This window comes from Pyrus communis, chromosome 9 (assembly GCF_041283825.1).
Source record: "Pyrus communis isolate YQ-2024b chromosome 9, ASM4128382v1, whole genome shotgun sequence".
In the NCBI taxonomy this organism is placed as follows: domain Eukaryota; kingdom Viridiplantae; phylum Streptophyta; class Magnoliopsida; order Rosales; family Rosaceae; genus Pyrus; species Pyrus communis.
The window spans coordinates 22,777,501-22,803,485 of NC_142573.1; the positions used below are offsets into that span (position 1 = coordinate 22,777,501).

At 37.1% G+C, this 25,985-nt stretch overlaps 2 protein-coding genes, 1 long non-coding RNA gene and 1 pseudogene across 7 annotated transcripts in view; 3 read left to right on the top strand and 1 right to left on the bottom strand.

Moving 5' to 3' along the window:
• Positions 1–2,952, top strand: part of LOC148694421 (uncharacterized) — a 3,021-nt gene extending 69 nt beyond the window's left edge. Inside the window, exons 1-2 of the long non-coding RNA XR_015966402.1 lie at positions 1–1,009; positions 1,701–2,952. The exon at positions 1–1,009 is cut by the window's left edge and continues 69 nt beyond it. This is a non-coding gene — a long non-coding RNA (uncharacterized LOC148694421). The remainder of the gene's footprint in view (positions 1,010–1,700) is intronic.
• A 5,101-nt stretch (positions 2,953–8,053) lies between these two features.
• LOC137741155 (uncharacterized) lies at positions 8,054–12,340 on the bottom strand. 5 transcript variants are annotated; one of them, XM_088700237.1, is made up of 6 exons: positions 12,285–12,340; positions 12,002–12,159; positions 10,029–10,884; positions 9,835–9,929; positions 8,518–9,741; positions 8,054–8,429 (listed from the first exon to the last, which is right to left on the bottom strand). In XM_088700237.1, exons 3-6 carry the CDS (start codon positions 10,861–10,863, stop codon positions 8,400–8,402), a joined length of 2,184 nt encoding a protein of 727 aa, XP_088556363.1. In that variant the 5' UTR covers positions 10,864–10,884; positions 12,002–12,159; positions 12,285–12,340; the 3' UTR covers positions 8,054–8,399. The 5 variants fall into 5 exon arrangements, with proteins under 5 accessions (XP_088556363.1, XP_088556365.1, XP_088556364.1 ...); XM_088700239.1 differs by having other exon boundaries at positions 12,048–12,159; positions 12,285–12,327; XM_088700238.1 differs by having other exon boundaries at positions 12,048–12,159; positions 12,246–12,300.
• A 9,885-nt stretch (positions 12,341–22,225) lies between these two features.
• On the top strand, positions 22,226–22,772 carry LOC137740694 (uncharacterized). Its single transcript, XM_088700704.1, has 2 exons — positions 22,226–22,626; positions 22,748–22,772. The coding sequence occupies exons 1-2, from the start codon at positions 22,226–22,228 to the stop codon at positions 22,770–22,772; spliced, it is 426 nt and encodes a 141-aa protein (XP_088556830.1).
• A 240-nt stretch (positions 22,773–23,012) lies between these two features.
• Positions 23,013–23,811, top strand: LOC148694422 (uncharacterized; annotated as a pseudogene).
• The last annotated feature ends 2,174 nt before the right edge of the window (positions 23,812–25,985 follow it).

Genomic DNA, 25,985 nt, shown 5'->3' on the forward strand with positions numbered 1-25,985 from the left:
AACACCCAAGGGCTACTCGACCCTGCATGGTAGGGACTTGAAATAATGATATTTAAAGTCTTCGGTTGAAAATTCAATAATGTTAGGTTCATGAATACTTCTTAGAAGTTTCATTATTGAGAACTGACTGGGTCATTGGTTATCTATAACTATAATACGTCAAAAATTCTATATATTTTTTTATTTTTATTGTATTTGATCTTATAAATAGTTAGTGTGACAACCCGTTCCAAATTTTACGTTTTTATTTTATTTTAAAAGCGTGAATTTACGAAATTGCCCTAGAGGCAAGGACTTTGACTTCCGTTGACCATCGACTTGAGAGATGTGAGACTTATTCTTTAAGCATATCCTCGTAGTACTCTTTGGTGCGAATGTATAGGCGAAATCCGTTTGCGAGTCCGGATTATAACGGTATACTTATGGACGTTTGAAATTGGTTATTTAAATATTTAAATTCTCACCTTGTGGGATTAGTGGACCAATTAAATTAAAGCGACAAGGAACCAATTAAAAAATAAAAGTGAAGCTTGCAGCCAATCAAAAAAGAAAGAAGAAGAAAAAAAAAAAAAAAAAAAAAAGAAGGGAAGAGAGCTTCCTGTGCACCCATACCCGCACCACCGCGAGTCCATCTTCCAAGGCCGATTCCGGCCAACTCCGGTGGAGTTTTTCGATGCCACCACCACCATCTTGAAGCTCTCATTCCCCTCTACAAAACCCACCCAAGAACCACCTTGATTAACCATGGTATGGGGCGGTTTGAGGTCACGAAAGTTGACGAAAATCAATAGTGCTCCGGTCACCCTTTTCGATTTTCCGGTAAATCGGCAAAGCAATGGCCGATGCCACCACTTGGGCTTTGTAGCCCATCATCCCAGGAGCAAAACCCAACCAACCTTGACCCCGTTGGACCACCGTAGACGACGAATCGACGTGGGGAAGTTTTAGGCACCCGCCGGCTTCGTGGGAAAATTGACCATCTTCCGTCCACTTTTGGACTTCATGGCAGGTATGAAAGTTTCTCCACTCACTGCGATCTTCATTTCTGTGAAGTTTGAGAATTTTTGGAAATAGTTGGATTTTCCGGCGAGTCGGGGCGGCCGACCGCCACCCGCGGCAGCGCGTGCGGCGGCGCGTGGCCAGTGAGCCGCCAATGCTATTTTTAGGCTATGTCGAATGTTTTGAATTCAGTTTTGTCGTTTGAATGACGTAGGTTGATTGTTGGAACCTAAATTCGTTACGATACGTTACTTGATAAAAATGTGAATCGATGATCCAACCGTTGGATCGTCACCAAAATTGGATACATGTAATATTTAAAGATCATAGGAATTTATGGATTGAGAATCTGACTTACGGATCTTCCTGAATTGGATTTGTAAGTTAGTAAAATAAATGTTCATGGCCACTTGTTTTAGGCAATTGGCGGAGATCTGACCGTTAGATCGTAATGAAATTTTAGTATGTTATTCTAGAAACATATTGTGGATCGTTGGGAGTTGCGGATTGGAAATCTGATATGCGGATCTTCCGGGTCAAGTTATACTGGGTTGTAAACGCTACCGTCGATCTTTGATCGACGGTTGACTTGTGGTCAATGGGTATCAAACTATTTTAGAATGTCGTTGAGGTTGTGTTTTATGTGAATTACGTATTCTTCAGATAAGAGTTCTGAGATGTGATTTGATAATTGGTCACAGGGACCAATCATTCAGGATGCCTCGATGTGTGCGCTAGAGAATCATAGCGTGGACTCCAGGTAAGTGGATCTTTTCCTTTTTATCGTACATATTGTTGAGAGTTCTATCGACACTTTTAAATTGATTAGGTATATTACTTTCATATATAATTATTGTGAATGCTTGAAGTACCTATATGAACTACGAATGACTTGATCCCTATTTAGGGTACGTAGGCAGTCTAACGAGACGTTAGATGCAGCCATAAAATATGTGAGACAAAAGCCTTGCTTGGGAAATTGAGTAAGGCGAAGGAAATTGGTAAAGGCAAGTTTTAGTTTTATGAATTAGTTAGCTAAATTAGTGTTAATTGGGTCATCATGGATAATTATCCCTGAAAATAAGTAGTTTGGGAGTAGGGCGTTATTGATTGTACACTTCTCACTGTATTGTTTATAATTGAACATGCTACGACATGGTTGAGTATTAGATTGCATCATGGTATATCAATATGTATATTACTTGCATATAATTATTGGGAATGCTTTCAAGTGCAAAGGTGAACTCAAGACACCCAGGTAAGTTCAGGTGAGTTTATGGTACTAGTTGAATCGATTGCGTTATAGCATGACTACAGTTATGTGTTAGGCAACTTCGATATTGTCGTACTGGTTGCCATGAGTTGCACATGTTATATTGAGATGCATTGAGAGCTCATAAACCTGCACCCCGGTGTTAGTGCTCCCGCCCGTGGCCAGGGCACAGTCCTTCACGTGATGTTCACCTCCCGCACCTTACGCTCACCTTGGATCCAAGGTAGGTGCACAGTCCTGTCGTACAGACCACTTTAGGTGGTTCCGACTCGTAGGTGACCCGCGATTATTCGTCCAGTCTTCACGTGATCGTAGCACTTGAGCATATTTATTTACACCCAGTCCTGTTGTACATACCACTTTAGGTGGTTCCGACTCGTGTGCAGGTATACTTATTGAGCTATATGCTAGCCATGATTGATGAGATATGGATAAGTCGTACAGGTCACTATAGGTGACTCCGACTTATATGCTAGCCAGGATTGATGAGATATGGATAAGTCGTACAGGTCACTAGAGGTGACTCCGACTTATATGCTAGCCATGATTGATGAAATACGGATAAGTTGTACATGTCATTTTAGATGACTCTGACTGATATATCACTTTGTATTGATTTAGTTCATTTGGCCTACTTATTAATGTATGGTGGAGTTAATGGCAAACCGTGGTTTTGGTCATTTCTGAGTATGGTTTGGATGTATGTATATATGTTGTACTGTCTTATGGAAAACGATACGGGTTTTACATTTAGGGGCATTACTTTTAGAGAGGTAATAACTTTGGGAAACTTGGTTTCATTGCTTACTCACACCTTCTGTTTGGTGCCCTCTACGTTTTAGCTGCTGAGTTTGTATCGATAAGAATCTGTGGCGAATCTTAGTATTGATGGATATTTTTTAGGGTATGATTCTTACCCATACTACTGTACCTTACTTATGCTCTGATATCGCGTGTGAAATGGGTTCGCTCCCATTCGTAGCGCACTCTGGTACTTAGACACTTTTAGATTCAAATTTATTCACTTTTTGTACACTATCACATTTTATGGCTTCGTCACCTTCCAGGTGTCGGCCAGCACAGCTTGATTCAGGGTCCAAGTGGACTTTCTGGGTCGGGGTGTGTCAGTTAGGACAAACTAAAATACTACCTCCTCCATCTACTTCTTCTTCTTTTTTTCTTTTTTTTTTTAATCATTATCTTCCTTTTCCACCCCTAATATCACTGATACCTTTTGTAATAAAAACACAACACCCAAGGGCTACTCGACCCTGCATGGTAGGGACTTGAAATCATGATATTTAAAGTCTTCGGTTGAAAATTCAATAATGTTAGGTTCATGAATACTTCTTAGAAGTTTCATTATTGAGAACTGACTGGATCATTGGTTATCTATAACTATAATACGTCAAAAATTCTATATATATTTTTATTTTTATTGTATTTGATCTTATAAATAGTTAGGACAAACTAAAATACTACCTCCTCCATCTACTTCTTCTTCTTCTTTTTTTTTTTTTTTTTTTTTTTCAATCATTGTCTTCCTTTTCCACCCCTAATATCACTGATACCTTTTGTAATAAAAACACAACACCCAAGGGCTACTCGACCCTGCATGGTAGGGACCCCAGCTATCTAACGATCAAATTTGGTTCAAACGTAGTCGTTTGATTTCTGGCTTGTTGGTTATCAATGGTCCAGATCAAGGTTTTGCTTGGGCAATCTTTTGAATTTGATCTAACAGTCCAATTTTTTTTTTTTTTAAATCCAACGGTAAAAAAAGATCTAGCGATTGAAATTTAAATTCATCAGTCCAAATAATAGAAAAAATATTTTAAAACAGATCCACTTTAAAAAAGTACATAATTTCAACTCATGATGAATCCATTTATTCCCCATTTCCTTCACGACTCCAACTCCTGATGAATTCATTTATTCCTCATTTCATTCACGACTCCAAAGGTGGTTCGGTAGATTAATACAAAGCGTGTGATGCACATTTGGAAAGTGAATTATGTGAAGTCTAGTTTTATTGTTTTGCTTTCCTAGTCAAATGTTGTAAATTGTACCACACATGCTATAATTTGATTTAGGATTTAATTGCTATTTTGGGATCATACTGCTGGAAATATCACTTCAAGTGCTTAATTTCTTTCATCAAAGGTTTGTTAATACATACGCATTTTATGCCATTATTTTCAGTTCGTTCTGTTTGGTCAAAACTTCTCACTGCTTTCACGCGAGTTGGGTACACACTTTAAGACAACTCACATGAGCTTTCTAACAACCTTTTTCTCGAGAGTGGTTTTCAACCCTTGATCTTTTCAGATTGTGTTTGCATATGAGACGTGTCTCTTCTTGTCCTATTTCTTGTCTGAAACAAAGCCTACTATAAAAGCTTCATGTAGGGTTTCATTTTCAGTTGGTTAGGAGATTTATATATTTTTTTAAATGATTGTTTTCAGCTGGGAGCTGCTTTTTTGTTCTTACTTGAAAATCGTAGCCACAAAATCATATTCATGCACTAGATACCCAGATCATTGCGTATTAGGGCTGCATTATTTTTGTAATTTTGATCTTTGTTTTAGGTTAAGCTTCTCTAGTTTCAAATTTTTGAGCTGACCTCTTTTTGGATTCCCGTCAGTTTCATCTTTCAAGTGTTTGACTGGTGAATCTAATTAGGCATCGAATCCTGATTTGCATCAACTTCATCATAACATCATTTGCATAAGTTGATTTGATTTCGGTGTCACAAAGTGAAGAGCTGAGGAGGAGCTGCCTCTTCATTGAGAGGAGTCCATCTCGTGAAAGGCAAGGTTGCACAAAGGTACAAACTGCTCCGTAGATTAGGATCTAGGAATTGAGCTTGGGGGGTTACTTTGTAAGAATATTGATTTCACTAGTGGATTGGACTCAGTGGAGAATCCTTGATTTTTTTAACCTAAAGGTGGGGTTTTCTAGCCAAAAACATCATGTGCAATTTATCGCTTTTCTGGTTTACTTATCTTACCATTTGCTTGTGTTATATGTTCGTCATTATTTGCAAAGAGATAAGTCCATGCAACTAAGATTGTCAAAGTTAAAATGTGCACTAAAATGGATCTTAGTTAACTAGGAACAATTTAGTAAACTGAGCTTTAATTTAATTCCTTCCGCTATGAGTAAACTAACATATTTGATATTAATTTATGAGTGTTGTTGACTAGTCAGACAAGCACGTATATGGATTTTAAATTGCAGGTTATTCCACCTGGTACCAATTTTAAATTCTACTATGGTAGTCTTGTATAGTTTGCCTGTTTTGGTGTGTGTATATTGAAGTTTGGTTGACTGAGTTGTTGGTTGGAAAAAAAAATAAAAAATCCTTACTGAAAAAGGACTAGGGTTACAACCATTTAAAATTAATATATTTTACGTCTGACTTATTGGGTGATATTCACTGTTTAAAGACCTTAATTCTGTCTTTTAATGGACCTTAATAATTGAGTTTGGGTCCAACTGTTGGAATTGGTCTTAGACACGGTTTTGAAGAAATGAGAGGTTTCCTTGGTTCGATTCACCTCGAGATTTCAGACAACAAAGACATAATTTCAACGCCCAGTTAAGCAAAGAAACCTGCTCTGAGGCCGTGTTAGTGTTTATGTGTATGTATGTGTGTACGTATATGATTTATGAAAAGATTTGAACAAGATTGAGGGATTTCCTCTTTGGATTTCTGGGAATGAAGAGGAAGATGGCAGAGAGATTTGTCAAAGAATGTTCTTTGCACTCATCATCACAGACAGTCAATGACCGTTACAAAAGACGAGAGCTTTGAAATATTATAGAAGGAAAAAAATTCTTTCTCTTCCCCCCATGAGAGACTTTCACACCGTCGCGTGAGTGATCTTCATTCTCTTTGATCCGCGTCGATGCCGGCCCTAACTTTGGTTAGGGTCAGTACCAGTCCCATGTTTTTTAATGCGTGTTTTGTTTCAGTGGTTTGCTTGGTTTCAGTTCTTTCTTGCTCTTCTTGTTGCCTGCAAATTTTCCTCCCATTCCCCTACAATTTTCACGATCTCATCCTCTATATTCTCCTTTTGCCTTTGATTTCACCTTTTTGAGATTTAAACCCCATTCCCCCGTTTCCTCCATACTCTTTGACCCATTCACCCTCATTTGACCCATACCCCCTCTTTGCCCCATCTCCCTCCATCATCCACATCTTTTGGTTCCACCACCTCTATCCTCAATTCCGGTCGGTTACTGCCTTCGTTTACCACAACTTGTCGCTCATATTTGGCAGGGTGTGTAGAACTTTAGCTCGGGTGCTCACACCACCATCCTTGTTGACCATTATTGGTCCTGCCTGTTGTTCACCCTTGTCAGTGATACTGCTCGTGGGTTCACCCTGTGTGCTTTCTTGTTCTCGTGGCGGCGATTCTTGCTGGTTCTTTGAGGATGTTACAGCCTCTTGCTTCACCAATTCTCGAGTTCTAGATGGTGTGATTTTAGGTGATCGTGTTGGGAGGTGGTTCGTGAAGGGTGTTGGGAGTCTTACACATGCTTGAGCTAAAGACTCACCTAACCACTAAAACTAGTTGGTACAATTGGATTATTCCAATTGTCCATATTACATCATCAAGAACTCACTAAAGAAATAATCTGCAAAATCATCTACACATCAACACATTCGTGCCCGGCCGACTGACCCAAAAGCATCACTATTAGGGGTGAATTTTATTACTAAATTATCGTGCTAATTGAATTGTTAACCGTATCATATTGATTTTGTGTCAAATTTTTTGTGCTAATAGCTAATGGCACCGTATTGTACCGAACTAAAATTTTATGGTACAATTTTGATATTCAATACCATTACCACGACATTACTGTACCGTCAGAAAAATATAATAATATAGAATATATAAATTATATAACATGTAATTATATAATATATATATATATATATATGTTTATAATATTACCTATAATGTTTGTTTGGTTTGATTCCCCACCTGACCTAATTAATGGCAGAAACCAAAAAAAAAAAAAAATAACTACTTCAGTAACTCAGGTTCTCTCTCTTTGAAAACTTTTCCATTCCGTCGTGGACTCCACACTCATCCATCTCTTTTAATTGATTTTGTAATTGGTCTTGTTTTAAGGTTAATTGGGTTTATGAACCTTCTCGTAATAAGGAAGGAGTAGGTGCGATCTGCATGTTGTAAGAAAAAATAATTGGGTTCACCATTGCCAAGCGCTATAGACATGTCTTCAAACAAGATGATGTCAGTTACCATGCCATAACTATGTTTAATGTGCTATAAATATATATGTTTAACAAAGTGCAATTACCATTATCATACCATATTAATTGAACTATTTGGAGCATACCAAATTTCGGTATACCAAAAATTTGGTACGGTAATAGTAATAAATTTTGCCAAACTGAAAATTTAGTATAGTAATCGGTATGCGCGTTTTAGTACGATAACTGTATTGAATCCACCCCTAATCACTATTTCCTTTTGAATATATGAGACAGCACATTTAGCAACTGCAACCCCACTGATGTGATAACGATTCACTTTTGCAACAGTTTCTTAGCAACGCTGCATAAGAATCCTAGGCTTTTGAAGCAAAACATAAACAAATACTTCCCTCTCAAACTAGCCGTCAAAATGTGCTCAATAATCGATCGGAGAAATTAAGCCTCGAATTTCATGTAAATCAAACTCATATGTTCATTCTAAAGGCGCATCAACTCAACAAAAATATTAAATTTGAACTACGCAAGGATTTATCCGCATATATGTGAGCGGCACAAACTACATCAGTTTTCTTTTATTAAGGAAATGAAGAAACAAATACATTTTTTGGTTCCCATTACACAAGAATCCCACTAAAAGAAAGGTAATTCAAAAAATGATACGATGCGATTTACACGAAAATTATATGATACGAAATGGGCTTGTTGATATACAGTTTTTATGTACTGACTTCTGTGTATAAACTTACGAAGGCAACACATTCGAGAGAAACATATAGAAAAAGTGAAAGGGAAAAACTATATTCAGCACCTTTACACCCATAGAAAGCATGGATATTCAGGTAGGCCGGTGAGCTTCAGATAAACATCCGACTTCTAAGCTTCCGGTATAGGTGTCAGAAGGTCCTGACAAAATATAAACTGAGTTTCATAAACAAATCCCATCACCGAACAGGTAAATTTAAGCAGTTAAGGTGAAGAGTTAAGGAATTACCTCTGAAAACCGCCGATGTCCATGGTGTGTGTTGGAAGTTTTAACAATTGTCTCCCATTTGGTATCAAGAGAGGAAGTCTTCGAAGGCTGACTGCTAGCATAAATCTGTGAACCAGAAGAATACTGCGAAGACAAGCTCCCCGAGGAAATACTAGGTAAGGTGCGCTTTAACCAAGACTCTGATGGAGATTTCGGTAAAGGTGGTCCAAGAGGCAGTCGTGAATTGTGGCCCTGGGCACTTTCCTGATTACCAAATTTCACAAGTCGTCGACTTTCTAAATCAATCTTTCCCCTGTAGGCCACTTTTGAGCTGGTCAATGTAATAGAATTCTGACCATGACTATGCGAACTTTCTTTTGTTCCTGACTTTCTATACTGTTGGCCTTTTAAATCACTCTTTTTCTCATCATTCAGTTTTTCAGTTGTCGATGTAATACAGTCCCGAGTAAGGCCATTACAATTTTTCCAGTGAACTGATTTCTCTAAATGTTGGCTTTTCAAGTTGACTGTTTCTTGGTCAACCACTTTTAAGCTTGCAAATCTGCTGGAATCCTGATCCAATATGGAACCACTTCTCATATCTGTTTGATCATCCTGATTGGATCTGCCAGACCAATATAGAAAGCTGGAGTCAGGAAACTCCAAACTTTGAAACGGCACTATAGCCTTCTCATTTCCATCACCCAAGTGCTCAATATCTTGGAATGAAAACTCTGCCAAAGGGGTTTCTTTCACTTCATTACTTTTCTCAGGAATTTCATTATCATTCCCTCTGTACTGAATCATATTGCCCTTTGTATCTGAGGAATGTGAATTTGAATTCGGAGATTTTACAGTATGCACAGAATCAATATACAGAGTCTTCTCAACTACAGGACTCCCTGGGCCCATTTCCCATTCAGCAATATTCTCAGTAGCCAATAATTCCCTAAAATTGTTGTGCCCTTTTTGATACTTTCCAGAGCTACTAGTTTCCCTGGAGTTCTTTGCTTTTTCAGGAATACCAAGAAAACCTTTTTCTTCATGATGAAAACATTCCTTTCGGTAGGGTGATATGTTACTACCCTGCTGACGCCTATGTACAGGTGACCCATCTAATTTCTCACATTCACTTATTTTGGTGATCTGGTTGGATTCACATTTCAAATCATTCTTATCTTTAGGTATCACAGCTTCCTGATGTCCATTCACTAATCTTTGTTCACAAGCATCGCCCCAAGAATGCTAAAGAAAATATGGAAACTGTTCAATAAAGATTCTTGACGTAATAATAACAAATAGAAACTGGGGGAAACACACGTAAATAAGGCAAAATACCTCATTTTTAGCTTCTCTGTAAGCACTGGCATAGGAAGATTTAGCTCGCACACTCCTAACTGAAGAAATGGGCAATTGCGCTTGCACTCTCATACCTGGAACAAGGTGCAGAAGAAAAAATAAAATTTTAAGCGAAATCAAGGAAATGACTCGCAAACGTTACCTAATAAATTTTCAGATCTTTATATAATCACCTTCATTCTCACTTTTGTCCCCAGTTATATCATTATGTGGCAAATCATTTGGCTTGTATTGATTAAGTGGATGTTGCTTATTCCAACTGGCGACCTTCATCCCTCTTGGTTGCTCTCGAGCAACTGGTTGCTTCCTGGTACTATATTGAGGTGTGTCTGAAGCCATTGCTTTTGCTGCAGGCAAGAACCGACCCATCATGAAATCACGAGTCTGTGGATCTGTCGAGAAGGTTCCAGTTGGTTTGATATCTGGACCATCCAGTCCACTCAAACCACTTACACTACAGTTATAATAGAATGATTCACTCCTCGAAAGTGCGTCAAGTGCATCTAAATAGGTCTCATCACCATCCTCTGAATCGGAAATATCCTTATCCTCCATCCCCTCTTTAGAGCTGTCACACTTAGTAACTTCTTTTGTATCAAAGGTTGAATCATTTTTAGAATTGGAAAGTACATTTCCAGTTGGGGATTGAGCAGCTGTAGTGCGTTTAGAACCTCTATCCAATGCTTGCTTCTTAGCATTTGAAACCCTTCCAGGCGGAAGCCTTGGTGTAGTGGCAGGCCGTTCAAGACCCTGAGTTTGTGAATTTCTTTCATCCTTGGGTCTTCCGGGGATTTGCTCCCATACAAAAGGAACAGTACCTGGATGCCTCACCGGACCTGATTTCAATTCTGATTTGTAAAAGGGAAGAGGAGGTAGCTTGGGTAGTGACTTATCAGCCTTCCTTTTGTCATCAGCTTCTGAGGAGACTACTGTAGGTGAATACCGTCTTACAGACAGAAGTGGCTGATTAAGATCTAACTGCTTCTCTTCCATCATATTCTTTAGCATTGTGTGCTATAATTTTCTTTCCTGCAAAGCACCTTGTTCTAATCAAATTACATTCCAGAGAAAAAAACTAAGGAACCACAGACGCTACATAACAGAGAATACATATGTAAAGTGACCCAGTGTGTGACAGTGTCAAATATAAAGTTCCAATACAAAGGTAACTAAGAAAACTAAATCTACTAAAACACAATGTCTATGAACCAACAAATGATAAATAAGCCGCTCAATCCTTGCAAAAACACGAGTGTAAATACCGATTGAAAATTGTATCTATTTCATTGTACTATTTCATCTTGGATCTAAACAAACTGTATCTATTTCATTGTACTTCCAAATTGAGCATTGATTTCCTCCCAAGCTACCAAGTTTTTGAATTAAAACTCCCTTAACTCATGCTGGTGTGCTAATTAACCTACTTAACATCGAACAAAATAAATTAAGACAAAATATTATTTGAGATCAACTATTTAGTCAAGCTGAAAAATAGTAATGGATGTGGCTTTACACTCATCTGGAAGCCCAGAGAACCCACAAACGAATAAAGCAATTGGACTTGAACTTTCACTATTTACCAAAGATTGATAAATGCAACAGAACCCAACAGAACTATGGAGTAATTAATTATGGTAATATTTTCATCATTTCGCAAGTAAAATCGAATCCTACTTCCTTTCATTTTCTTCTTTCTCAGTAACCAAACAGAAGGTTAGGGACACTGTGAAAGTGACTGGTCCTATCCCTTCTTTCTGGTCAAATACCCAGAGACCTAAGACTGCTTAAATGAGTATGTTAAATTTCTAATATTCTGATAAATCAACAATAATTACAGCACCCCAGTAAGAGCTTCAAACCGTTGATTCCTAGCAGCACTTAAATACCAGCATCAATCTTTAATCCTCAATCAAATTCTACTTTTTCCCACATTACACTGCGTTTTAATCCAACCTAATTAACAAAGATATGAATCTTTATTGAAGCAATTAAAGAAACCTAAAAACCCATTTAATCAGAAACAAAGAACAAGTCAACCATGAAACCCATGCTCAGTTCTCTTTCAGATAAAAATAATTTGTCAGTAAATTTTGAAAAAAATAATAAGAAGAGCAAAAATGCAGTGAAGAATTAGAGAAACACTGACCCTGATGAGAGAGAGAGAGAGAGAGAGAGAGAGAGGAGAGAGAAACCAGGTCGGTGGTGGTTCTTGGAAAGATACATCAAATGAGAACTCCTCCACCACAAGTCACAGAAAGAGAAGAGAGGCAGGGAGGTTGTATGAGAATCAATACCTAAACTGTACTGTAAAAAATTCAAGAGAAATGTGAGGGACAGAGTAGGGAAAGAATAGAATAAAGGGGAAGAGAGAGCGTGTGTGTGGTTTGTACGTTCGTGTCATTAAGGCTGAAGCGCAGAGCAGAGCTTACCCGCCGATGATGAAATGCCAAATTTAAACACCGAGACAAATATATGTAATGTTCGATCAAAATAAATAATAAATAATAATAACAAATACCAAAAATAAACTAATTAGAGTGGCCCTTTTCCAGATAAGGAATCTTCATTATTTTGGCAAAATAAATTCTTTGTTTTTGTGCTTGAAGTTTTGTGTTTGAATCTTTTATTCCTTGGTTTAAATGATTAATTTTAAAATTATCTTATCATTTATCAAAAAAAAAAAAAAAATCTCCATTCTTAAAGTCTCTTTTTTTTTTTTTTTTTCTTTTTTTCTTTTTTTTTTCTGTCGTAGTTGCATGTATCCACTACCATTTCTTGGGTCACTTATGTGTGCTTTAATGATATCCAATCAAAATAACTTTGGACTTGTTTAGGAAATGCTCTTAAATGACTGAAAATGTTTTTTTTGTTTGTTTGTTGAACAAACAATATTATCCCTAGTAAGGGAGTGAGAAAGTGAGTTAAGGTTCATGTTGGGCTAGTCATAATAACGTGGTTCAAATTTGCCTTTAACGAGAATCAAATCTAAGACCTTTCACGTACATGTGAAGAGGAGGAAGACTGAACGCGCTTTCCAAAAATATTTTTTGACTTCCAAAAACATTTGATGTGTTTCCTGCTAAAAACATTTTTCCAAAATCAACTTGTACTTTATTAAATAATAATTTCAAACACATTTCATTTAAATAGTGCTTTTGGTTATTTAAAAATGCTTTTGAAACATAACTTTTATTATAAAAATAAACATTAATTGACCTGAAAATAAATGGTTTGCACCATTGAATGAAAAGGAAGCTTTTATCAAAACAAAAGAGGTGTGATATCCACACACCTCATTTTACTTCTCACACAACTTTTTAATTTTCGACCGTCGGATCGGATGAATTGAAGAAGATCAACGAACATAAATTATCAAGGAGTGTGTGGATAGCACATCCCAAATAAAAATTAAGAGAAAGCTTCACAGTGAACATGAGGAAGACTTTTGATTTGACCATAAAATAGTTCATAAGAAACTAATAAGTCTTAATTTAATATTGTAGAATAATAAAAGTGAAGGAAAAATTGTACGTTACTTGTTATTTGTTGGGTTTGTTTATGTGTCACTTGGCCTAAGATCATGTGAGGACAATGAATGCTAAATATAAAATGACAGTAAGACCATCTTTATACGACTGGACCGACACACAGGCTACCCAAATAAAAACGTACATAAATTATTAACAACTTATATGACACATGTTTACCATTACGCATGGCACTGTAAACGTGAAATTTCTGTAACAAATCAAATAAGAACACGTATATAAAATAAATTTTATTTTAATGTAGATGTAATGTTACAATCCCTGATTACAAAGTTTAAATCCTCTATTTCGATCTCTGGGTTGTACAAGTGTATTTGTAAGGGGTTATTGATATGAGGGTTGTAATAACTTGATCTCAGATAAACGAATATTGCAAGTTGGCTTGTGGTGATGGAAGAACCGGCATGTGTAGTGGTGCTTGATGGTTCTTCCGAAGGATGCAGAAAGCTTTCTGAATCTTCCAAGTGTATGAGTGTGTGAATGAATTTCTAGGAAGATGTTTCTTTATCTTTGAGCCCCATATTTCTAGGCTTCCTAAGTCTATATCGACGCTTGATTTTGAATTTAATTAATTGACAAAAACACCAAGATTTGATTTGAAACTTGATTCGTGATTTGACTTCGTCAAGTCATTTTTGATTAAATCAAATAAATCAACAACCCTTCATCCTTAATTAGCAACCCTTGATTTGACATTTTAACTCAATTAATTTATTTGATTTAAATTAAAATTTTCTTGATTACTTTCCTCCAAATATTTACGCATGTCATTCTTAATGACTTGTCTAGTTTTGATGAATCATGTGCGATGTGTGCGATTTGTGAGGCACACAGTGTATATCATGTGAAGCCTTGTTATGTTAAAATATAATGTTTTAATGAGTTTGTATTTCATCGAAATTTATGTATCTACATACATTTAATTATCAAATAAAAATATAATAAAAGTGAAACAGTTTCATGTAGTCCTTCTCTCCCCCCAATGCAACGCATTCAATCATTTACGATGTTCATTGGGGAGTATGATTCTCTCCCATCATATTCTCATCCTCTTTCCTCCTCTCCTCTTACATATTATTTTTTATCTTATTATTTTTATAAAAAAAATCAATATAAGATGTCGACGTAGCTAAACTATAACTGTTCAAATAAGAGAGGAGAAAAGGAGATAAAGATTAAAATGGGAGAGAATCCTCCTCCGTTCAGTGGAGTTTGAATCTTTACGTGAAAACTGAATAAAAGTTGAAAGGAGGTCCCTACGCCCCATCCTCTTCCATATTGTATCAACTTAAATTTAAATTATTTTCTTGTTTGATTCTTTATTTGCTGGCAGTTCATTTGCCCTTATCAATTATTGGTGGTATGATATGTGAAATATCTACTTTCCTTTCTTGTTGGAATATAAAAAACAAATACCTTTTTTTTTTTTTTTTTTTTTGGTGTCTATAAAATATGAATATGCATAGGATTGTCATCCAAGCATATGATTCTGTGCCGATGTCATCGGATATCGAAGGATTTTTGTTTTAGGTAAGGTCTGTATCCGCGGCCATGGCTGGTACAAACTTTGTATTTTTACCAGATTTGATATAAAAATGATTTTGCTAAAGAACAAATTTAGAGGGTGAAGGTAGGAGAGGGACGATAGGGAGAAGAGGCTCAACTTTTATGATGTATATATCTCTTCTTGACTTTACTTGCTTATACAAAGATTTGATCTTCTAAAATTCTATTGAATTACACAATCACATATTTAATCAATAGTAAATACAACACTCCCTCTTGAGTTTGTAGAACTTAATAAGTAGGCTCATCAAGACTTCAAATGAAGTGTATGAGCGATTGGTGCAATTTTGATCGGCATAGGCAATGTGAATATAAGTTGGGGTGCGTATAAAAATATAGGCGAATCTAAGTTACAGGTGCATATAAAAATACATTTTCACCAAACTAAGGTTATAAAAGACACTAGCACTAGTCGGGCTGTGTGTGGATGCAAATTTCGGCCTTCTTCTCCTTTGACAAAAATGCACCTACAAAATAATAACATCTAAGATTAAGGCCAAAAGCCTCTTGAGCCCACGATGAATTTTTTAAGGGGGGGCTTTGGACGAAGAATCTCTGATGCCGAAGTTAGAATGTGAGAGAGAAAGTGTTTAGTGTTGCAGTCTTATTGGAATATGAATGTGATTGTGTAAATCCTAGTAGATATGAGAGTGTATCTTATACTCCTATTAGGAGTAGATTACCTATTAAATGTTGTGATCCTAAAGGGTAAGGAATTAACCTTCCTTGCTACTATAAATAAAGGCATAATAGGGTGGAATAACACACATCCATAATTATACATCTCTCTCTTTCTCTCTACTATTGGTGCACCTTTCTCTCTCTCTATGGCCTCCATAATTGTTCAGTAAATTATGCCTACAACATTTAGGGAATTTTAGGGAGAGAATGAACTTAGATTTTTGAAGAAATGTGGGGCTATATATAGAGGTGTGGCCGGCCCTATTTGGAGAAATAGGGATCGGCCACTTATGGTGGAATTTTGGCTCTAATTGCAAGATAGTATATCAAATAATATCTTGCAATTAATTTGGTAATTAATACCAATTTGAAAAGAATAATTGGGAGTTACCTTATGGATGAAGATTTGATGAGGAGTGATGAGGGGTTTTGAATAAATACCATTTTTATCACCTTTGATTCTTCCTTGATTGAGTTGTTATTGTTCATTGCATGCGTGTGGGAATCTTGGTGTGCCTTGAGGGTAATTTTATCTTTTTCACCCAAAAGTCCACGTGTCGCCTCCATAATTTTCTTGATTATTTTTTGCTCCACAAATGGCCCAACACTTATTGGGCTACTCGTAGAAAAGGGTAGCAGATGTAGAGATCTTCTTTTGCTTTAGGAAACATAAGATTGTTTTCTATTTTGATGTAGATTCCCTCTTTAATTGGAAATTAGATCCTTCTAGGAAAGGGAAATAAATCACTTCTAAAGTCTATCTAAGTCTACCTTAAGTAGATGATTAAATCAACTTCATAGCACAAGTTATTCTACCTTACAAGATAGAGAAAACTAGGGGATATTTGTTCCCCCTCCCATAACAACCTTCTACACTTGCCCGTGATAAAGACCTTATTTCGTTGCTTTCTTCATCTTCTCCGTGCCTCACCAAGGTAAGAAAAAATTAATTTTCCTTGTCTTCTTCTTGGATAGTGCTGTTGCAAGGCAGCTGTCGGGATGGTGCGACATGTTGGCTGGTAGGGGCAAAGAGTCGGTTCGACATGGGCCGAGGAGTGTTGTGGCAAGGACCAATGCTTGGGCTACTCGACTTGTCTAGAGCTAAGGGCAGCTATGCGATTGGGGTTGCGGATTGAGGCACTGGGGCACAGTGTTAGGCGAGCCGCATGGCTCATCTCCTTTGGGCTCTTGGACCTAACACGGGCCAGGCCAGTGATTGAGAGAAATGAGGAGGTCACGGGCCTCATGGGCTGTTGGAATGCTGGGCATGCAAGCCTCTTGCCTGTTGGTCTGAGAGAAAAAATTAGGGAAAAGCCAGTATGGGTTGAGCTCCCCTGCGGAGTACCATGAATAGCGTTGGCTACTTAGTCCCCTTGAGAAATGTGGGTTGCTTCCGAGAGAGGAGATAAAGAGGATTAAGGCGGATGCATTGGCTCAGCCGATTATTGTCGTGAAACATACTATGAATAAAGGTGAGAGATCTTCCTGTCTATTCAAGAAATGCCAGTTAAGAAAAACTGAAGACTTCCTCCGCTGCTCATAAAGGTCCTCCTATTGCCGAAAGGCCTGTGATTGACTTGACTTCTTCCAATGGGAAGAAAAATGAGACTGCTAGATTTGAGCATGTGACGTTTGCCATGCTGAAAATGGCTAGTATGATTGTTGATAAGATTGCTCAGCGTAAAGGTTTTGTCATGCCCCCAATGCCTAAGTCTGTACTAAGACGTCCGTTGGGAGCTAAGTCTAATTCACCTTTGGAGAGGCTTACTACTATGAAGAGCGATAAGGTGGACTTTGCTGCTAAAGTGGCACCAATGCCTATTCCTCTTGCTGCTGAGACTGGTTCGCCTATTGAGAAAGATGAGACTGCTCGCGTGGGCAGTTATGAGAAATCCACCAAGCCTATTTCTGGAGAAGCTATTAAGCCTATTTCTCGTAAACTGCTGATTGAACTTGAGCGAGATTGAGTGACTGCTTCTCTCTATCCGTTGTGCTGCCTACTCAGATGTAAGGTGGAAGATACTCCTTGCGGGCCTAGCCGCAAATGAACATTTCGCCTAGAAGGTTGTTTATGTTGATTATCAGAGTGTGGTCTCAACCGTGAATGTATGCTTGTTTGTAAGCCTAATTAAGAGTGCACACTTCTCTGCGTGCTAAGACGAGAGTATACGCTATCTTAGGAGCCTAGTCGAGAGTGTACATTGCCGGAACGCTCGATTCATGACTGGTTGAGTGGCTGCTTATCAGGATGCTGTTGGAAAGGTTTATCGTCTGCCCTTGTCCTTACTTCAGGACACCTCGTCTGGGGCACGCTGTATCTCGGTACACTGCAAGAGCTGATTCACCAAGGTCGTTGTTGCGCGAGGGTGCTTGTCAACCCTATGACTTGTCGGGACAAGTGTTGTTCACCATTTTGGGTTGGAAGAGCTTGGACAGTATACGTCTCCTTGAGTGGTGGAAGTGTAATGGACTATGGGCGAGAAATTTAAGCTAAAATAGGCCAAATATACATAAAATATGTCAAAAACATTGAAAAATAGGTCCGGATCACCAAAATGGGTCACCCAGGCGCAAACGTGGATCTAGGCACGGGTCAACCTGCTGGGCTACTGGAGTGCGCGCGTATTGGGCTTGGGAAGCTACTGGAACCGTTGCTAGGTTTGCGCGTGGGGAGGCCTACTATGCTTGGGGCTTAGGCTCCTGATTTAGGAAGTTAGGCTCACTGGAAATGTTTCCACCTGCTGCCATGTGAGATCAGAACTTTGGGCCTACAAATGGGTTCCTAGATCAGATTGTTTTATAAGCCTGCTTGTAGGCATTGGCTAGGCTCATTGCTTGGTTGTGTCTCTTAGCTTGAGCCGCATCATCGATCTTCGTGGGCCTCCTGGTCCTGGGCTTCTGATTGGGCGACAAGGGCTTCATGGATAGAAATGGCATAGGAGGCCTACTGCTACACTCTGCCACTATATAGGTTGTTGTTAGCAATGATGGTGGCTGTCATTCCTCTACTCATCGGTCTTCCGTGTGGGTGAAAATCCATAGAGAGTATTGTTCGTCGTGGTTCCAAAATTATTCGTCATTGTATTTCTTCCCTGGTTATTTCAAAGAATTTATAAAAAAAATCTAAGAATAGGAACATGTGGGAAAATCTACAAGTGAACGAAAAATTAGGAACGTTAAATGCGAGAGTCTTCTTCGAGTGTGTGAATCAAGACTCCTAATGAAATCACCAATTTATGGATGCAAATTTTTGCCTTCTTCTCCTTTGACGAAAATGCACCTGCAAAATAATAACACCTAAGATTAAGGTCAAGAGCCTCATGCGCCCACGATGAATTGGGAGGGGGGCTTTGGGCGAAGAATCTCTGATGCCAAAGTTAGAATTTGAGAGAGAAAGTGTTTAAGGAATTTTAGGGAGAGAATGAACTTAGGTTTTTGAAGAAATGTGGAGCAATATATAGGGGTGTGACTAGCCCTATTTGGAGAAATAGGGACCAGCCACTTATGGTGGAATTTTGGTTCTAATTGTAAGATATTATGTCAAATAATATCTAGCAATTAATCAATTAATTTGGTATTTAATCCCAATTTGAAAAGAATAATTGGGAGTTACCTTGTGGGTAAAGATTTGATGAGGAGTGATGAGAGGGTTTTGAATAAATACCATTTGGATCACCTTTGACTCTTCTTTGATTGAGTCGTTATTGTCCGTTGCATGCGCGTGGGAATCTCGGTGTGCCTTGAGGGTTATTTTGTCCTTTTTACCCAAAAGTCCACGTGTCACCTCTATAATTTTCTTGATTATTTTTGGCTCCACACTATGGGCTGGGGCCTAGCGGCTAGGTGACGCCTAGGCAGGAGTCTAGATGGATTTAAGTAAATTTATTAGATATCGTATAACTAAGTGCCTATTTATACCCACAAAAATACATAATTGTATTAGGATATATAAATTATAAATAAAATGACATGTAGATAAAATTATTATAACATATTGAAAATATGAGGAACAAGTATATAATTGGTTCATCTAAATATTAAACAAGTCTCTTACAATTTATTGAACAACATTAAAATCCAAAATAAAAATTATCGATTTTCTATCTAAGTGAAAGTCCTGACCTAGGCAGGTGAGGCAGGTTTAGACGAGTGCCTAAGTGCGTTTAGACGGGCTACGCGGGCGCCTAGGCGGATGCCTAAGGAGGTCTAAGCACATTTTCTTAATTTTCAAACACCTATAGATTAATTTGGACGGTGACTAATAGTCTAGCGCCTAGGCATGATTTTTGGAATAGTGCCAAAACTTGACCACGGTAATATCAATAAGACAAAAAACCAAAGTGAGAAAAAAATGAGTCATGCAAAATCAATGCTTGAGATGATCAAGTGGCGGTTAGCACTCACGTTAAAAGGTATGACCAACCCAATATAGGTGCTACATTAAAACCTTGTCATGTTACCAAACACCTAGTGGGAAAAAAGCTTCTGAATGAAAGAAAAAATATTACCTTAAGTGTGGGACTATGAATTTTCACTAGCTGGAGTAAGGCGGATAGAAGTAAGTGCGCCTTCGTAATCCGATTATGGACTAATAGCTCCAATAATGTTGGGCTAAGCAAACGGACCCACGATGCCACCACATCTTGTTGGGCTCTGAAAAGGTAGGCAAGGCCCATAAGCCTTGTCGAGGGCGACCTATTTGCTCCTCAAGACACAAAACCTAACCCAACTGAGGATCAGATTGCTTTCCTATATTATTGGAGATTCTTGTTGTGGCGACATAAATTAACCACATCCAATAGGACAAAGACACGTAGACTATGTGCTCAATATGATGGTTTTACCCTTGACGTCGTGAGTAGACCACAAAATTACCCTAAGGAATAAGACGTAGTCTGCCCTAAGGTAATTTGGGATTTTATGCCACTCACGCTCTATGAGCTCTCCCAGCCACCCATAATACATTTTGCCATTAGGTTGACACACCCCAACTCGAATATTCACGTGGCATCAAAATCAAGGTATGTTAACCGACACCTAAAGGGTGACGAAGTCATGAAGTGAAAGTGATGTGTAAAAAGTATGAATAAATTATAACCAAAGTCTAAGGTTAAAATCATAGATAAAAGGGACCCAATCATCAAATTCGATTATCTTTCAACCATTTGAAATTAAACTAAAAAAGTAAGAAATTTTTTTATTTTGATGTTTGCCCGACGAAATAGGTACAGTTCGTCGGGCAATAATACATAATTTCATCGACAGTAATGTTAAATATACATTCAGTTTAATACATTTGAAGCCTTATTGTATTTCTTTAAGGAGAATATAGTATGCCAAATAAGTATTGGTAGCTTGAAGGACCCAATTTGTTCAAAAAGGATTGGCATAGATTAATAGCTTGTTTATTAATCTGTAATCAAAATGAGGGGAATTGAATTAAGGAGAAATTGGGTTGAGCATAATCAGAATTAGATTCATGTTAAAGTTGTTTACTAAAATATCTAGAATCATAGTAGGAAAGATGTTAATTCTATTTAACGTTATTTACTAGTTCACTTGAATCAGAATTAAAACTAGCTTGATTATTGAATGACCCTATTTGTAAAAGATATATTTTATAATATCCGCAATGGGGAACACTACCTAGTATTGGAGGATGTGGTCTTGATAGGTTAATCTGCAATAAGGAACCATACTCGTTCTAAGGGAGATCATGTTTGGTATATCTGCGATGGATGACCACTATCTGGTACCATAGGATACAGAGCCGGCTTTGGGGGAGTGCGACCGGTTCCTTGGCACAGGGCCCCAAAATTTTGGGGCCCCCAAAAATATTTTTTATTGAATATAATAATATATATAAAATAATATTATATAAAAATAATATATAGAAATACTAATCAAATCAAAATATATACATATAAAAATCTGATGGGCCAAAAGCCATCAGACTACTAGTCTACTACCTAAAAACCATTAGTCAGACTACTACCTAAAAGGCTTAAAGGTTAAAAGCCAACTACTAGGCAAAGTTAATCAATTGGAGAACCGCATTATCGAGGCAAACAATTCAGACTACTTCTCTCTCATGCCAAAATCCCATTGCTGCGTTTCACTTTTCTTCTTTTCACACCAGATTACCGTCATTACAGAGGCAAATAATTCAGTGCAGAGCACCAGAACGTTGTGCCAATGTGAGTGTCCCATTCTCCCAGTGTAATTCCTTTTTCTCTTCGTCCCATTGTTATATTTCCCACAAATTATTAAACACTAATTTATAAATTTATGAAATTAAAGAAAACCTTCCAAATCATGAAGACATTTCAACTGACCACAGTGATGTAGACTTAGATCAAAATAAGATATTTACTAATTTAAGTATATTGACTCGAAACTTGAAGATTTGGGTATTTCTAATCTATAATGATTTTTTTTTCTTTTGTACCTTTCAGGACAAAATCAAGAGAAGAGTAGTCACAAAAAATCGCTAGACACACATGTATTACGGACTATCAGGTTTCATTGTTCATACTTACAATAATTTTATTGTGATTTTCTTTGAGATATAAAAGATGACACCTGCTAGAAAATATTCATCTGGCTACTTGAAGTGTCAAAGAAAAAGAAAAGTTGAACAATTGATTCAGTCTCAAAAAGGAGCTATTGATATGTTCTTTCTGAAAGAAAAAGAACCACAAAGTTCAGTAGATGATTTAATTACGGAACAACAGGATGACAATGAGAAATTAGTTGATGATTTGGTCAATGATGAAATTGATGATGACCTTGATGAGAGTGATAATCATGAGGATGCTCCTATTGTCATTGATCAACCGAGTGAATCCATTTCCTCAAACATTTATGATCCTCAAATTTGGGATAGTCTTGATCCTAAATGGATTGATTTGTTGGCAGAAAAAAGTCCTGCAAGAGATCTATCAATTGAGAAATGTCCTAAAGATCAGTTTAATAGGCGTTTTAATGCAGCCTTTTACACTCGATATTTATCCAATGGAGAGAAACATGATAGAGATTGGTTAGTATATTCAAGGGATGTTGATAAAGTGTTCTACTTTTGTTGTAAATTGTTCAAGAGCGGGCCTCTCAAATGTCAATTAGCAAATGAGGGCTACAAAGATTGGACACATCTCAATGTGAGGCTTAAAGAGCATGAAAACAGTTTTGATCACATCTCGAACATGACCACTTGGATCGATTTGTGTCTTAGATTGCAGAAAAATGAAACAATTGACAAAGTTGTGCAAGACCAGATCAAGAAAGAAAAAGAGCATTGGAGGGAGTTATTACGAAGGTTGATTTCCATTGTGAAATATTTAGCTAAACACACACTGACTTTTCATGGAAATAACGATATGCTTCATCAACGATATGCTTATTAATGTTGCTATAGAACAAGTACAAGGATTGATCGCTTATTTTGAAAAGTACAGAGAAACTGGATTTGCAGAGGCTATGATTAATGCTAAAAACTTGCTATTGAAATGGAAATTGATCCCGTGTTTCCAGAAAAGCGTCAAGTTCGTAGAAAAAGACATTTTGATGAGAATGAAGGTGAATCATCCCAACCAACTGAACAATCAGTGGAGGAATATTTTAGGGTTCATTACTTCTTGTATATAATAGATCAAGCTATTGGTTCACTAAAGAGAAGGTTTGAAGAATATCAAGCGTATGATGATATATTTGGGATTTTGTTCACTTCAGAACTGTTGAATTCGATAGACAATGATATGAAAGATTGTTGTGATTAGCTTCAAAACTTTCTCAAGAAAGATGAGCTCTTTGATGTTGATGGGGATGCATTATTAGTAGAGTTGAAGCTTTTACAAGAACGTTTGCCAAAAGAAATAAAGACATCCATTGACATATTGAACTACTTGAAGAGGATGCGTTGTTTCCCGACTGCAAGCATTGCATACAGAATTTTGTTGACTATACCTGTTACCGTTGCATCTGCACAAAGGAGTTTCTCAAAATTAAAGTTATTAAAATCATACTTGCGGTCAACCATGTTGTAGGAAATGTTAAATGGACTAGCTTTGTTATCGATTGAAAGTGATTTTTTAGACAAAATTGATTATGAAGTTTAATTGATGATTTTGCAGCAAAAAATGCACAAAGAGCCATCTTTAAGTGAAGCTTCAGTGCTAGACTTTTTTAAGTTTTGTTTATTTGGTTTCTTTAGATTGAACTTATTGTTAGTTATTAGTACTATGGTTATTTTGTAACTTTCTTTACATTTAATAATATTTAGAAACAGATGGTTAGTTAGTTTTAAACTTTATTTCAATATTGCTTTTTAGCATCAATACGTTGTTCAATTTTTTTTTTTTTTTAAATGTCTTATAAGAAGGGCCCCTTTTATGAATTTTGCACAGGGCCCCCAAAATCTCTGAGACGACACTGATAGGATACAGTCATGCTTGGTTAATCCGTGATGGGGGACCATACACGTAACGAAGGATGATCACTGCTAAGTACTATAGTATAGTCTTGCTTGGTTAATCCACAATGGGGGACCAGGACCACATTATTAGATGCATGCCTATGGTCATGCTTGGTTAATTCGTGATGGGGGACCATATGCATTTTAGGGGTGATCATGCTTAATATATATGCAATAGGTGATCACTACTTATCTAGGGTTTTATAAGGAATGGTTCTGCTCAGTAAATCCGTTATAGGCGACAACTTGCTAGTTGGATTCCATTGAGTGATTTGGAATCCTATTCCTTATGGATTTTGTTGCATGATTCGGAATCCCATTTTCTATTTGATTCCATTAAGTTAGTCCGAAACGTTAGGTTCTTGTGAATAGGAGTTGCTCAAGGTCTTTGCTTGTGTTTGTAAACTAGGGTTACAATGCTATTACTTTGGATTTTAGGTAGGGAAATCCTGCAAACCTTATGCATGTTGGCTTTATTAAAATTAGTGAAGTGATATTTGATCTTGTTGGTTGTCAACGTAGTTAAATATTAATATTTTGCATCTTTGATTCATGGAATCGATTATTTGTTGTGACTATGGAATTGTTGTTGGAAAATATTATGACATGTGAAAGACAAAATGACAATGCCGATTGTTATTTGGTTCGTCAAGTAGTTTGGAATCTAGTGATTCATACCTGGGGAGTTCTATTGAGTGATTCTAGAACTCTATGTTTTTCCACTAGATAAGCCATGAGAATGTTTGGATTGGTAAACTATGCATGGCTTGATCTAGTCTTTGGGTACATAGGCAATATAACACAAAATTAGATATAGTTATAAAATAGCAGGAAAAGATACTACGATATTGAGTCATTGGTTTGTTTTTTATAATGTCTCAGAAGTAATGCATGATAGTTAAACATGAATATTCTTGCATCATATGTCGATCCAACATGTATTTCGGGAACGAGGCGTGACATATAGCCCCCATCAAAAAGTTGCTGAGGTAGCCCATAACTGAGGTTCCACTTTAGATCATTATCTGGAAAAAGAGCTGCTCCTCCATGGCCGCTTAAGCCACGGAGACGGTCTTCAACTCCAGAAATTTCAAAGGGGTTTTCGACCTAGCTCGGAGACTCCCAGTTTGAGGAAACAAAGAATGCTATTGATTAAGAAATGACATCAAGTTTTTATTTTTAATAATACAAATAATTATATATTTAAAGAATACTTATACAAATAATTATACCTATCTAAAAGTTCCAAAAAGTCCAATAGGGACCGCTTACAATGCATTTTTTTTAAAGGAAGACAACTGGTGACAAGTCACGGTTTACGATGCATGTTAAGTGCAAAAGAAATTGATTTTGTCCCAAAAAAAACTGAACGAAATCAGTCATTGAAGAGCCAAATTTTAGATGTGTCAGGCTAAATTTTTTTTCATGTGCAACATATTTACCCACTTTGATACATCTTAAACCATTGAAACCCTAAAATTTGAGTTACCACACGAGCTAACCTTTAAACCTTATTTAATATAATATAATGTAACTTAGTACTACGATATAGTAATATTCCTCTTTACTTGTAAGTGAGAGATCTTAGGTTCAATTCTCACCAAATGCGAGTTTGAGCCACATTATTACTAGCCTATTGTGAGGCTAAGCCCATTCCCCCTAAAAATGAAATATAATATAATAGGTATGCATTTTAATATGAAAATAATGCATTAATACTAAAATGATCATCAGTCTCATTTCATAGTTACTAAGAATTTGACTAATTAAAGTACGCAATTCTCAACCGACAGTTAATAGCATTTATAAATTTGTTATAGGTTCTCTTTCTATAAGAGCTTATAAACTCCACGATAAACTCTCTT

What these genes read in the sequence shown, in the direction of transcription:
- LOC137741155 (XM_088700237.1), bottom strand. Translation starts at nt 10,863, where the DNA reads ATGCTAAAGAATATGATGGAAGAGAAGCAGTTAGATCTTAATCAGCCA. An exon ending in GGACAAAAGTGAGAATGAAG is followed by an intron (nt 9,930 to 10,028) that starts GTGATTATATAA and finishes ACCTTGTTCCAG; the next exon opens with GTATGAGAGTGCAAGCGCAA. An exon ending in GACATCGGCGGTTTTCAGAG is followed by an intron (nt 8,430 to 8,517) that starts GTAATTCCTTAA and finishes ATATTTTGTCAG; the next exon opens with GACCTTCTGACACCTATACC.
- LOC137740694 (XM_088700704.1), top strand. Translation starts at nt 22,226, where the DNA reads ATGACACCTGCTAGAAAATATTCATCTGGCTACTTGAAGTGTCAAAGA. An exon ending in CCTAAAGATCAGTTTAATAG is followed by an intron (nt 22,627 to 22,747) that starts GCGTTTTAATGC and finishes AAATTGTTCAAG; the next exon opens with AGCGGGCCTCTCAAATGTCA.